Source organism: Lycorma delicatula, chromosome 6, assembly GCF_047948215.1.
Source record: "Lycorma delicatula isolate Av1 chromosome 6, ASM4794821v1, whole genome shotgun sequence".
Classification (NCBI taxonomy): domain Eukaryota; kingdom Metazoa; phylum Arthropoda; class Insecta; order Hemiptera; family Fulgoridae; genus Lycorma; species Lycorma delicatula.
Genome location: NC_134460.1, coordinates 14,694,861 through 14,708,655, shown reverse-complemented (window position 1 = coordinate 14,708,655; position 13,795 = coordinate 14,694,861). Strand labels below are relative to the sequence as shown.

The following is a 13,795-nucleotide window of genomic DNA, read 5'->3' as shown; positions in this document are numbered from 1 at the left end:
TAAAAATGAGATCCCTAAAATCAAAAATCTGCTGTAAATATATGGTGTTTATTGCAAGGCAAGATGGTTATCATGTGGGAAATTTTTGCAATGTGTTTTATGAATTAGGAGAAGAAATTGCCATTTTTCAAATTGAGCTACTTGGTTGACATATTTGAGAAATTAAATTACCTTGAATCTTCAACTCCAAGGAGCAAATACACATACATTGGTGGATATGTGTGATAATCCTTTTTGTAGAAAATTAGAATTGTGGAGCAGAAATTAAAACCTAGAAATGTTTACAAATGTGGATGAATGTTAAAACTTACAAGGCTAAAGAACAGCATGTGAAAGTTGTTTTTTAACCTTGAAAACCATTTAGCCATGCTGGCAAGGAATGTTATAAAGTATTTTCTTTCTGATGACTGCTTTATAGCAAGTTACAAGTGGGTTAGGGATCCATTTCAAAATACTACCAAAGGGCTCTCAACTGCCGAAGAAGAAATCTTTATAGCCTTCGCAGCAAGTGGCGAAATCAAAAGACAATTTAGTAATAAATCACTCTTTGAATTTTGGGCAGGGGAGGATAAAGAGTTTTCTGTACTGAAAACTAGAGCATTTTGTTTACTATTACCATTTTCAACATCCTAACTTTGCAAAACCGGAATTTCTAAGGTGGCTGCTTTAAAGACAAATATAGATCTCGGCAAATATATAAAAAGAATTCAGAGTGTCTATTTCTAATATTAAACCTTCCTTTGAAAAACTTTTCCCTGCAAGACAGGCCTAAGGGAATCACTAATAATTATTAAACTTGTTCTTAATTTAGTATTGATAAGTTAATTATTAAATACATTGTGCAGTTCTGATACAATCCTATTTATAATTGTGTTATGTCAATGTAAATTTGTATTTATTATGTCAGAATGTATTTTTTTTTTTTTTTTTGCTTTCCTTTCAATAAATTAATACAATTTTTTAATAATATTTTCTTTTTGATATGCTTGCACACCGCATTTAGCGTTATTATGCTTCCCTAGGGGGAGCGCCTCACAGGTTGAGAAAGACTGACTTAGTTTATTATAATGGAAAAATTACTTTCTCAAAGAAGAGAAACATTTTGAAAAAATGTATTTGAGCTTTATGTAATAGACTGATTCTTTCAACATTGACTTATAATTTTGTATTGTATATATATAAAAATATACAGTGATGAAATCTTTACACTTATATTCACTTATCTTTTACACTAGTATCTTTATTATATGCACATATAATACAATAAAATAGTCAAATAATCACTAAACACAGTAACAGAACCTTCAAGGGATCCCGCATTATCAATCTGTAAAAAATTCAAACGTTATCAAATAAAAACATAAAATAAATAAATGATAATCATTCCAGATTGGCACATTTTATCATTGTCACTCCAGCTGGCATTGAGTTATGTTGGTCAAGTGTTGTGGTTATTGGGGCTTATATTTTCTAAATTTTTTTTTAAAGTAATTTTGGTACTTTTTACAGACTGATGATGCAGAAATCCCACAAAAGTCGACTTTTATTATTAGTTTTTTAGGGTCTGTTACTGTGTTTGGTGGTTATTTTAGGTTATTTATATAAAATATACTACATATATTATTTATTTATATATTATATATATAAATATATATATTATATATATATATATATTATATATATTTATATATTTCTTTAATAATGCAGACGAGCACAACATAGTTTAAGATGATTATACAGGCAAAACCATGCATGGTAGTCCATTAGTAAGAATGTTAAATAACTTTATTGTTAATTTTTTTCATCCTTCTTTCTACAGTAAGACTGTGTCTCAAGATTTTAATAAACCTTTGTTGGTACCTCCTGGAGCAGATCTTATAGAAAGTATTCAAGGATTGGGTTCAACCAATAATTCTTGGACCATTGATAAATATAAACACTTTTTTACTTCACATTTCCCACAGGTAAGTAATAAACTTGTCAGGTTTATATTATTATTGGTGATTAAGGACATTTGATTATCTGCATTTCTTTTATCAATACAAGTTACTTGTAATGCTGTATTGATTATGTTTATTTTAAAATAATAACTTTTTCAGGGTATTAAGTTTCTGTTATAAAGTATATAATTATTTCTGGTAATGATAGGGTCCACTTTATGTATGTTAATTTCAGATGAGGCGGTGTTTCATAAAAAACTGTATAAAAGGAGGAATTTTATAATCATTATGACTAACAATTTTACCCTTTGCTGGATGCAAGTTTGTAATCCCCATGTTTAAAAATCCAGTACTTTACAAGTGATCTATCACAACTCCAATATTGTTGATTACTTCAGCTGATTTTGTTTAAATTTGAAAATACCTTTGTCGTTAACAACATTATTCATTTGTGTAATCTCAAAGTTGTTACACTACAAATTTTACAGCATTAATTATTATCATTTAAATTCAGCTGCTCACAGATGAGCAACTGAATTTAAATGACGATAGTTGAGAAATTAGCATAGGTGAAAAAGGTAATAAATAAGAGATATTATATCAATAAGAATTATTATATGAATAAGAGATATTATTATATCTCTTATTTAAATCATTAGGATTACCGTAGGTCTTTTCTTATCATTTCTTATATTTAAGTTCATGTTAGTTATGAATTACTGTAAGAAAACAGAATTGAGTTTTTTTTTTATACCGTCATATGTTGACTCAGTACAGGGTGATTATTTAAAAGTTGAAATTAAATATATTACTAAATCTACTAGTCCTAAAATTAGTTATTGAGAAGAAAATTAGTTCAATGAAGTAAAAGTATTTTTTGTTGTGATAAATAAACATATTATATAATAATTTCTCCATGAACTTTGGTCCAACTCAAACTGCTTTTATTAAACTAATGTATGTAATACCTTAAGTGTGCTATAATTGAAACTTATAGAGAATATATTGTTGATAGATGCAATTCATTCTTTCATTGAGTTCCTTCTCTGTCATCTTTTTATAGCAGTTAAGATTATTGTAGAATTTTCTTAAACCCACTTCTGTACATGTTATAAAGTCGGGTAATTATTTATTGTTAGGGCCTATCACATCTGGTTTTGGTAATGTTCATAATAGTTCTTCCTACTAATCAGAATAATGTATTTTTAAAGGTCAGGAAGTTAATATTTAAACTTATCCCAGTATTGTTTAAAGAAATTTCGGTCCGTTATAGAGCCGGTTATTGTAATTATAGAGTGCTGATCTTGTTTCTATATTTTGTGTAAATGCCTTGTGCTCAGATCCACTAAATTCTTTTTACGGTTCACAGTAAGATGAGTAATCCATTCTGTATTAAAGCAGCTGGTACGAAATCCAGCAGTCACTGATTAATGTTTGCCTAGTTGTATGTATTCCTTAATAATTGAAAGCTATTTGTCAAGTGTCCCATGTTAATACAAGAACTAAAAAAAAATGTCTACTGTCTCAGTGTATTTCACCCTCTCGTCATTAAGTAAATATCTACAATTATATTTTTGCCATCCAAATTCAATTTTTATTGACTGAATTTATCTTTACTATCTTACCTGGCCCCCTAGATTCAAACCATTCTGCTAAATGGCAAAAACACACAGTTGTCAGTGGTCAATGGTATGAAGATTTGTTGGTGTAGCATCAGGTACATATTTTGAATTCATTATAAATGAAATCCTACCATAAAGGACACAAAACCACCCAAAATGACATGAAATGCATACTTTTTGTGCTGCAAATTATGGTTTTCAAACCACATATCCTGTAATTCCAAAAGGTTTTATACCGCAATGCCCTCTATTATTTAGGGCCATATCACTATCACACTCTAAATATTTACATGTAGTCGGTATTACTCGTTATTCATTTCAAAAATTAATCTAGTCTTCTTATATAATGAGAATAAAACTAGTTAAACTATGCTTATGTTCACAACATGCAAAAGCACATTGTAATTAGAATATGACAGACATCGGAATAACAGTTGCAATGTAAAAGCCATATTGAATACTATGTTATATAACATATCTATATTGATAAGATAGCAGCAGTATTTAACTGAAGCGCAGAAATTATATTTTGTTTCCCCGATTGAGAACTACCATTGATGAAATCAGTTTAACATTTAAAGAAATCTATTAAAATAGATGAAGATAATACACAAGGAAAAAGCTTATAGAACTTTGATGGTTCAGGTAATAAAATTACAAATTATGAACAGAGTATGGCAGAGATAAAAAGTAGACTAACACCAGAAAGAATAGTTTTTTTGCTGAAAGAAGGCTGCTACTACTATTTTAATGTAGATCTATATTTAAGGACTTGAATGACTTTTTTTGAAATTATTTTCATGGTAATAAAATGTGATCAATAGGGAAAGCAGAAAGAAAAAGAATAAATGAATTTTAAATGCAGTAGTACAGGAGGATGTTGAAAATTAGGTTGGTTGATAAAGTAAGTGAAGAGATGTTAAAAAAGAAGTTGTTTCTTGTAAAACAGTGAACTAGTTAGTTGGTGGGATTCATGTTAAGGTAGGTTTAATTAACATGGGCATAGGGGAAAATAAAAGTTGAAATTTATGAAACGGTTAGCTGATGGCGTAGAATATTTAATTTAGGATATATAAGTATAAGATCTGCATATCCTAATCTTTTAATTATGGAGGTTAAAAGATTACCACGATCGAAAGTATTGAATTTAAAATTGTATTCATAGAAAATCACTTATAGTTTCAGATAGGCTCTTCAAAACTTATGTAAAATATTTTGTTACTTCATGTAAGATAATTTATTATTTGAGATAAGAGTATTATTGGTTTTGTGTAACAGTTTTATATATAATGGGATTGGTTTGAGATACGTTTATCATCTTAAAAAAAAAAGAGAAGAGTTTAATAAAAATATAAAGAAACGCATAAGTATTTATTTGGAGACAATGGTCAACATTTATAATTTACATGCCTCAGGAACGGTCGGTCTGAGTCTGTACAAGACTACACCTCATTTACATATCATCCTCATCACATTGGTCTGAGGGGGGGAACGGATTGCAACATATTCGTTGCATCTAGTTTACTGCAAAACAATTTTTCTATAATTTTTTTAATCCTTTGTATTTTTTTATAAATATAGGAATCTTCAAAAACATCTGTTTTACCAGATGATCCTGGTCAGGATCCAAATTTCCGGGAACCTTTGATTGATGCTCTTAGAAGTCAGAAAGATGAGGTAAATTTGTTATATACGTATTAATTTTTTATTTATCTGCATCTAATATTTATTAATAATAATTTTCTTGTATAGTGGCACAGATCCAAAACTGGTCTTAACACAGAGACCAGATTCAAAGTACCTAAAAATATAGCTTATTATTATGTGATTATTTTCATTGAAAAATTCTATTTTACTATACATATGTCTCTTATAGGAGTGAATTTTTTTGAAAAATATCCTAATTGATAGGAGATGATGGACAGTGTAATCTGGGAATAGATGGAGAAAAGAAAAAGTTAACAATAATGTCATTAGTCATTCGTTATAATTTTGCCATTAATTTCATATTATGAAAATTATTCTACTTATAATGCTTTCCTTTCATGTAAAGTAATTTAACGTTTAGCATATAAAAACTACAAATAGTATAATGAAAGAGTTGCAGAATTTTTATTAATTAATTTTTTTTAAGTAGCCAGGACTAATGGTTATATAAATATATCTAGAATATGTAAGTATATCTCTTCTAATGTAAGTATGTTCTGTCTTGTATATCCTTTGGCAAAATTGCCCTTTATTAAATGCCAGTAACATGTAAAAGTAACATGCCGCATATTTTTTACATTGATAGTTCATTAGAACCAGCTTATTAAACTTTGCATACCATTTACATTTCATGCTTGATTCACATTTTTTTCCCCCATTATGGTATTCTCTGAAATGTTCGAGTTATTGTTGGAACCATTTGGTTGTAAGGGATACAATTTACCTAGGATTCTATTTTACAATTTATCCAAGATTCGAATGAATAATTTTGTTATTGTGTCTATACATTTTTTGAATTTAAAAACAAGACACTGTTAAACTTTATTCACATACTTTTGATAAGTGATACTATAAGTGGAGTGATGTTGAATACATATTGAACTGTAGGTGTATTTATTAAAAGATTAGAAGCCAGGATACATTTTTTTTATAGATATAAACATAATTTGAAATGTTTTATTAGTAAACAACAATTAGTATGTAAACATTTTTAAAACCTTATCTAGTAAATCATCTCTTTCTCATTTTTCCACCTCTTTACCTAAATTCCACAGAATACCACTAGGGAGAAAGAAATCATGGTTAAGGAAAATGCGAATAGTTCAATTTTAACGTTTTTTAAAAAGCCTGGATTTCTGCTAGAGGAAAATTAAACAAATGTGGAATTGTATTATATTACTAACGTTTAACAATTTAGTTTTTTAAATATTAACAATTTCAATTTTTTAATGCAGTTTTTTTTTTTTATTTTAAGGAATTAGAACGCTATTGCAAGGAGATGGAAAGAAAGCAGAAAATAGAATTAGTCTTTTAACGATACTCTGTCATAAAAAGCAGATTTTTTTTTATATAGAAACAATGTTTTCAGCACCTGCACGCAGTAATACTCAGAAAATGAACTGAACAAGAATTATGAAGCACCATTTGAGAACACCTTGAAATGTTATTCTTAAGTATTAAAGATTCTGAAAAATTTATAAGGTAAGAATTATTTTAAAAATGAAGTTCTAATATATGAAATCATTAGGATCAATCTGTCCTTGAATAGTGATATTTTCAGAGTATTATTAAATAAATAATTATTCAGCGTTGTTATTATTATGTGACAAATGGAATATTTTAAATCAAGAACAATATTCAGCTCCCTCAAATAGTAATTACTCATAACAATATCTTGGTGGCCTTCAATTTTGCATTAAAAGATGGTATTATTATTATTATCTTTTATGACCACATAGGATCACTTTAGTCAGTTCATTATCCAAGTCTCTTCCATGGAGTTGTTTGGGCCTTGTAGTCCTCCCAGTACTTTTTCATACATTCCAATTTTTGTACTCTTTCTAGTGTTGAAAATGTTCGTGTTGTGAGTTTTTTCTTCTGAGTGTGAAACAAGTGTTTTTGTTTTGGATTTTGTTGTTTAATTTTATTTTATCTGTGGTACCTTCTGATGTAAGGCCAATTTCCTTCAGATCCTCTCTTATTTCTCTGATCCATCTGCATCCTGCCTTTGTGTTTTTCGAGTCAAAATTGTACTGTACTAGCTATTTCAGAAGTCTTGAATCTTGCATCCCCATGATATGTCCAAAGAAACCTAGTCTCCTCTTACTCAAGGTATCAGTAGTGACTTTGGTGGGGAAAATCAACCACTGCCCGTCTGTCTGGTACTTTTTATTGATGCAGGTTCTTCCAATTCTTCTTTCAATTTTTTGGAATCTGTCTGTCTTTGGTTATTCAAGTGGAAGAGTGTTTCTGCTGCTTAAGTGGCTTCTGGTTTTATAAATGTGCTGTAGTGTCTTATCTTTGTGTTTATTGATAGACATTTTTTATTGTAAGTGTACCAGGTTAATTTTTGAACTTTAGCTAGTTAGTTTCTTCTTATTTGGATCAAGAATTTTGCTTTAGGTTGCTTGTTATTATTTCTCTGAGGTATTTAAATTGGATTACTATTTTGATTTTATTTACGGTTATTTTACTTATGACTAGATCAGTGTGGTGGGTAACATATATATTATAATAATAATCTAATTCACTAATGCAATTGTTTGGTATAAGCTACTTTTATCCTATCTTTTGGGATAGTTTCCTTTCTTCGAATGGGTAAAAAAAGTTTAAAGTTGATGACAGATAAAATAATCACTTGAGAAAAGTGTGTGTTATTGATAAGTGCAGCTTGTCGTTAAAAAATTAATAGTTTTACATTAATTTTACTATTACCATTATGGACAGAAACATTGCATAAACTAAAAATTTTAGATCTTTTTGCATTTATTCTTATACTTGTTTACATGTTTTCATTTTTTGAAATTTAATCAGTTGATATAAAATCTTAGTAGGGTTTCTACAGCCCCAGGACGGATTCTTAAGATTTCACTTTTATTAACCTATATAAATAAAAAATGTTTATTTATAATTTTATTTATTATTAAAATTTTGTAAAGATCTAATATATATTCATATTCTTATTTCATGTTTGTTTATGTGCTTGTAAAAAGCATTTTTGAATTGTTGAGTAAGTTTCTATGATGAAATAAGACAATGCAATAACACCATGAATTCAGAAAACTCAACTCCCTATCAGGTTGTAATTGAAATAAAAAATAACTATCATAATAAAAACTACTGTTGTAATGAGGGCTATTTGAAGTTACAAATAGTCTTCATTACAACCATAATGTTACAAATAGTATTATTGGCTTATATAAAAAAAATTGCATATTGTTAATTTTCATAACACTGTACTTTTATTGCATTTTCAGCACATCTTAAAAGTAGCTAAAGAGCTTTCCAGTACCGCATCAACCTGCGTGATATGATGTTGGTCTCTCATCCTCCCCCCCTCACAATCAATCTCTCTCTCTGCATGCAGAGAGAAAGGGATTGATATGGTTTAATAATTTTAACAAATATCAAAACTGAAATGAATTAATAAATTCTCTTATTACAAAACTGAAGCTTATTTTGGTTGGTCAGCTATTTTGGTATTTTTTATTCTGTAAACATAAAAAATTGGCCAGTTAGTTTAGTGGTTATCATCCTGCTTCTAAATGTGTTGGTCTTGGGTTCAATTTCTGTCAAGGGTCTAGTATGTCATCTTTTGTTAATTTTGTGTGTGTGTGTGTGTACACACGCATGCGCATATGTACACGTGTAGCTTGTTCAAGTTTGTGAAAATAATTAATGAAAGTGTAGTCCCCATACAGTATAATATGAATACTCAATAAAGTAGCCACTGTTCTGGTTTTTTTTTTTAAAAATAGGAAATACTGTTCCTTAAAAGTTATAAGGAAAATTCATGACCTATTTTTTCCTATCTCTGTTTATATATATTTAAAAAAATTATATTATCAAAATATGCTTCTCGTGGTGTCTTGAGTTAAAAGTTATAAATGGCTTTTATTAGGAAAATGTTTTTAAATTTATATTAATCTGATGTTTTACTCCGCATTCAGTTAATGAATTAAGTTGTTATAAGTTCTGGGAAAAATTTCTTGATCAAAGTCGTTGAGTTAGGATTATGTGAATCAAGTGCACTTGGTCGCTGGCCTCTGTGGTGCAAGTGGTAGCATCTCGACCTTTCATCCAGAGGTCCCGGGCTCAAATCCTATTATACTATTTTAAATTTAATTTTGATTAGTTTTTCATTTATTCCTTTTTTGTAATAATTACTGAATAATAATAGGCACATCTATTAAACATGATACATCTGGTTTAAACATAATAAAAATAAATTTTATTTAATATCGAATTTAAGTCTGTAGTGATGTTGGAGCTTATGCTTATATTTCCTTTACAATTTAAATTATTTTTTCAGCTTTTAAAATGATGCGTTTACCAATTGTCAATTCATTCAGTACATTTTATATTTTATTTTACTATTTACAACCTCTCAGACATAGATATTTTAATTTATTAAATATGTATGTATTTTAATGAGGAAGATAAACAAAATGAAATAATAAATTACAAAATTTCATGCTTTTGGCTGTTCATATGAAATAAACAGCCTTACCTACTCGCACATTAATTTAGGGCGAGTTAAAATATCGCTTGATCAGTGAAAGGGAGGATTGTTGGAAAAAAGTCTAGAGATAAAAAATCTTTTTTGTATTTAAAGACGATAAGACCAAATTTGAAGTTTTACTACAATGACTTAGTTTCACGTGGCATTCTGTTTCTGTCAGAAAGATGCATACAATATTGTAAAGAAAGTCGTGAATATTTGTTATAATTTTGTAAAAATAAAAATATTTTAATTATTATAAAAGTATATATAAAGTATATTGAGCTCTGGATGAACTCCATCTTAATTATTTTTCATAACTGTGTTGTTTTAATGAAATCATCTCTTTTTAAGGTTTATGTTAAACAATTGTTATACAAGTTGATGTGAAAATATTAAAAGTTTTATTATTTTTTAAGAAATTTAAGAGAAAAAGAATCAAGGCACTGCTCTTGGCATGGAGGCACTCAATCAGTATTTATAAGTAGAGAGGCATTTCCGAATAATATATTAAGTTTAGCTTCAGAAGTCACCACTTGTACTGTATTGTTTAATAGCTGATCTTAATAAAATTAAATAATTTCACGAAATTTCAAAGTAAAATATATTCTAGTTTAAAAAAATTAGAAAACAAAACATTCAATCATCCATATTTAATTAGAATGGATGAAGCTTGAGATGATGATTTATTAAAAGAAATAATAAATAAATAAAAAATGCAATTTATGTTGTGTAATTATTCAATATTGTTTTAGTTAAAGATAAGTGTAACTTTTTACACTTACTTTATTCATTCTTGGTAAATGAAAATTTAGATAAATAAATTAATTAATAAAACACACTTTTTCCATTACATACAGTTTAAATACTAGAAAATTAAACAGAAATAACAACTGATTATTGACTGAAATAAAACAAACTGAAATTTGATGGCTACAGTTAAATATTTTTAAAAAATACTTACCGTAATGTCTCTTGAGTGCTGGACTTTCAGCAGTTTTTGAATATACAATCAAACATCTGTGTAATGAAATCCCTGTTCTATAAGTCATTAATTATATAATCATAATTAATTTTTCTTAGGTATCATGAAATTTTAATTCTGTGCCTCGGAGGTATACTACACTATGTGCCATTTTCATAATTTCCAAGAGAGCCATTTGAAGTTTTAAAATTAAGCATTTTGTAAATCTTTCTTTCAGTTTTTTTATTTCTTCAAAATATTTTTACCTGTAATTGATCATTCTATTATACTATAATATATGTTTATCAAACAAAATGAAAATTTCAATTTTCCAGTTCGAAAATGGATATGGTGTTTTATACCTCTAAATATATTTCTTTTCAGCTACACTATGTGTGATATATCACATAGGAGTACATGTTGAAATTTACGTGAAAGTTATTATTTAGGACAAGGAAATTAACTTTACCGTAATATATGCTTTATCGAACATATGAAATAGATTTGGTAGGCCAGTGTCTCCCATTTTAGCAAAACAAATTATGATACAAAAATACTTAAAAATAATAAAAAACAAACATTATAATCTTAAATTAGTTTGCTTACTGACAAACAAAAAATTCAGTACAAAAAATACAAGTTTTGAATTAAATGATAATGATATATTAATGCATGAAGAAGAAAAACATTATGGATGCCTTGTTCTTAAACCTTATTAGGTTCATTTTCAAATGCTTTATCATCTGCATTAATAAGGTATTATTAACATAATAAAATTAATGAAAGTACTTAATTACAAGTAAAACTACTACAGTTATTTCCTCTGAAATTTATGATTAAGAAAAGAATACTTAAAAAAAATAAGAAAAGATTTTAAAAAACTGTAAAATAACATAGTAATCTGTTTACAAATAACAAAAGCAGATAAAAAACAACAAAAAATTATAATAAGAAGCGCATAAAAATAAAATTAATTAGGTTTTCTATTCAGTTTTTTCATCCTAAAGGAATCTAAATATTTTAATTAGAAAATGACAAAAACTTATATGCTAATTATAAAATATAACATTATTAAATGATTTTAATGAAAATGTTGTATTCATTTTATTAGTTGTCCAGTCTTCTTGGGTTTCCTCAGTAGGAAATTCCTCTGGAATATTTTTTGACTGGAGTCCTCTGTAGAATGCATGACATTTGGTGGGTAAGAAATCTAAAAGTGGTATGAGATCATTATATTTCTGGACTGAAATAGGTATGGGATTGTCTGATATTGTATGTAACGTTTCGGGAAATAAAACACCGTCTTTCCTGATGTTTCTCCGGCAATTAACTTCAACAAACTCATTTTCATCAAAAGAGGTGTTAATGTGCAGTGATCTGATACTTTCTTGTCTAACCTGTAGAGAAACACTTTTCAATAAAAGAAATGGAATTTTATTAACAAAGATTTAAAGTCTTTGAAATCATGAACCTCCATATTAGTCACAGAATACTTTGCCGAACACAATCTGATGAACTGCTGCCAATCCCATGGCATTAATATGGCCAATGAACTCATTTTTTGTCTTTTCCTTTCTATTAAAGCATGTACTGTATCTACTTCCAAGTGGGTATGACCTTTGTGTAAAAGGTTTTGGTTAATACGCTTAATTTGTGAATACTTATGCAGAATGAAGAAAAAACACATTACGACTATAAGATTCTTATTCTGACCGTAGCAATTATCAGACCATATTATCAGTTCATTTATTGTAGAATTTTGTACATTCTGATCAACCCACTTAAGGATGCAGGACGCTATCTCATTTCCTCCTCTTTCTCCTTTTGACTCGTCCCATATCATGCATGATGCCGATTTATTTGTACCATCATAAATTGTGAAATTGAAAGTCCATAATTTTAGTTTATAAAAATTAATGCTGTTAAGATTAGCGTTGGCAAACATTTTTGAAGATCAACTGTTAAAAATTTATGCTCTTGATTACCTTTCGCTGCCTCAATATCACAACTTTTTAAATTGTATCGCCTTTTAGAATTTGCTATGTGCAATCCATATTCTTTTTGTAATTTCTCTTTTTCTTGTCGATTAAGGGCACTTAGAATTTTAGCATTGAAAGAATCACAAGTGTCAGAAAATGGTGTTTTAAATGAAATATTACATTTAGTATTAAAAATATGACTGTATAACCATTCTTTTGCTACATTTTACTACCACAGAATTAGATACTAAGCATATTTAAGAACATTGTTTTACATACTCTTATTTCAGTTCCTCGAATTTTAAAATTGTATACTAATGAATTTGTTTTTTCTCTCAACCCATCTTTGCTTTGGTTTCTTTCTTTAGGTTTGACCTGCATGATGATCTAATAAATTGACGTTTTATGTCATAATCTTTCTTATCATCCCAGTACAAATCATAAATAGTTTTTCCATCATCGTCTGTTACTTTTTCATAACATTTCATTCGGCACTGACAACGTGGTTTCATAACTCTTTCAGCAACAACCTTACTCATTTTGGACACGTAACTTTGTCCTGATAAATATTTCATTTTCCTCTGGTTGCATTCCCATAATTCTGGATTTCGTCATTTTTTACCTTCTTGACTAATGTTAGATTTTCACACAATTTCCCAAGTTTTTCTATGTACTGAAACATTTACATCTTGAATTTTCTCAGCCCTATTTCTGCCATTTCTTTTAACATGGGCTTCATTGTCTGATTCAGAAGAATAATCAATATCATTGGGTGGTACATAATCTTCATCTGCTGATGTGTCATCTGGCTCACTGCTATTAAAAAACAAGTCTGTATGTAGAATGGTTATTTCACTTCGTTCTTCAGTTTTAGTATTATTTTCTGAACTGAAGGAAGAGCCAGCTTCTTCAGTTGAATGTAAATTGTCATTTAAATTCTCTTTTTTATCAGGCTCATGAAGGTGCTTTTCAGAAATATCATGTTCTGTAAAGAAAACAGAACCTTGATAGTAACTACCACAACAGTGTAATACTAGAATACAATGATTTAAGTTAATTACCAACAATGTCTAAAAATAAAA

At 28.3% G+C, this 13,795-nt stretch overlaps 1 protein-coding gene across 8 annotated transcripts in view; it reads left to right on the top strand.

Annotated features, from left to right (window-relative positions):
• The window catches only part of LOC142326654 (cytoplasmic dynein 2 light intermediate chain 1-like), a 66,347-nt gene that overhangs the window by 35,580 nt on the left and 16,972 nt on the right, over positions 1 to 13,795 (top strand). For 6 of the 8 annotated variants that reach the window (XM_075369252.1, XM_075369259.1, XM_075369258.1 and 3 more), the window contains 3 exons: positions 1,820 to 1,964; positions 5,144 to 5,239; positions 6,525 to 6,751. In XM_075369252.1, coding sequence (XP_075225367.1) covers positions 1,820 to 1,964; positions 5,144 to 5,239; positions 6,525 to 6,584 — 301 coding nt within the window. In that variant the 3' untranslated portion in view covers positions 6,585 to 6,751. The remainder of the gene's footprint in view (positions 1 to 1,819; positions 1,965 to 5,143; positions 5,240 to 6,524; positions 6,752 to 13,795) is intronic. The other 2 variants (XM_075369255.1, XM_075369253.1) reach the window with 1 other exon arrangement.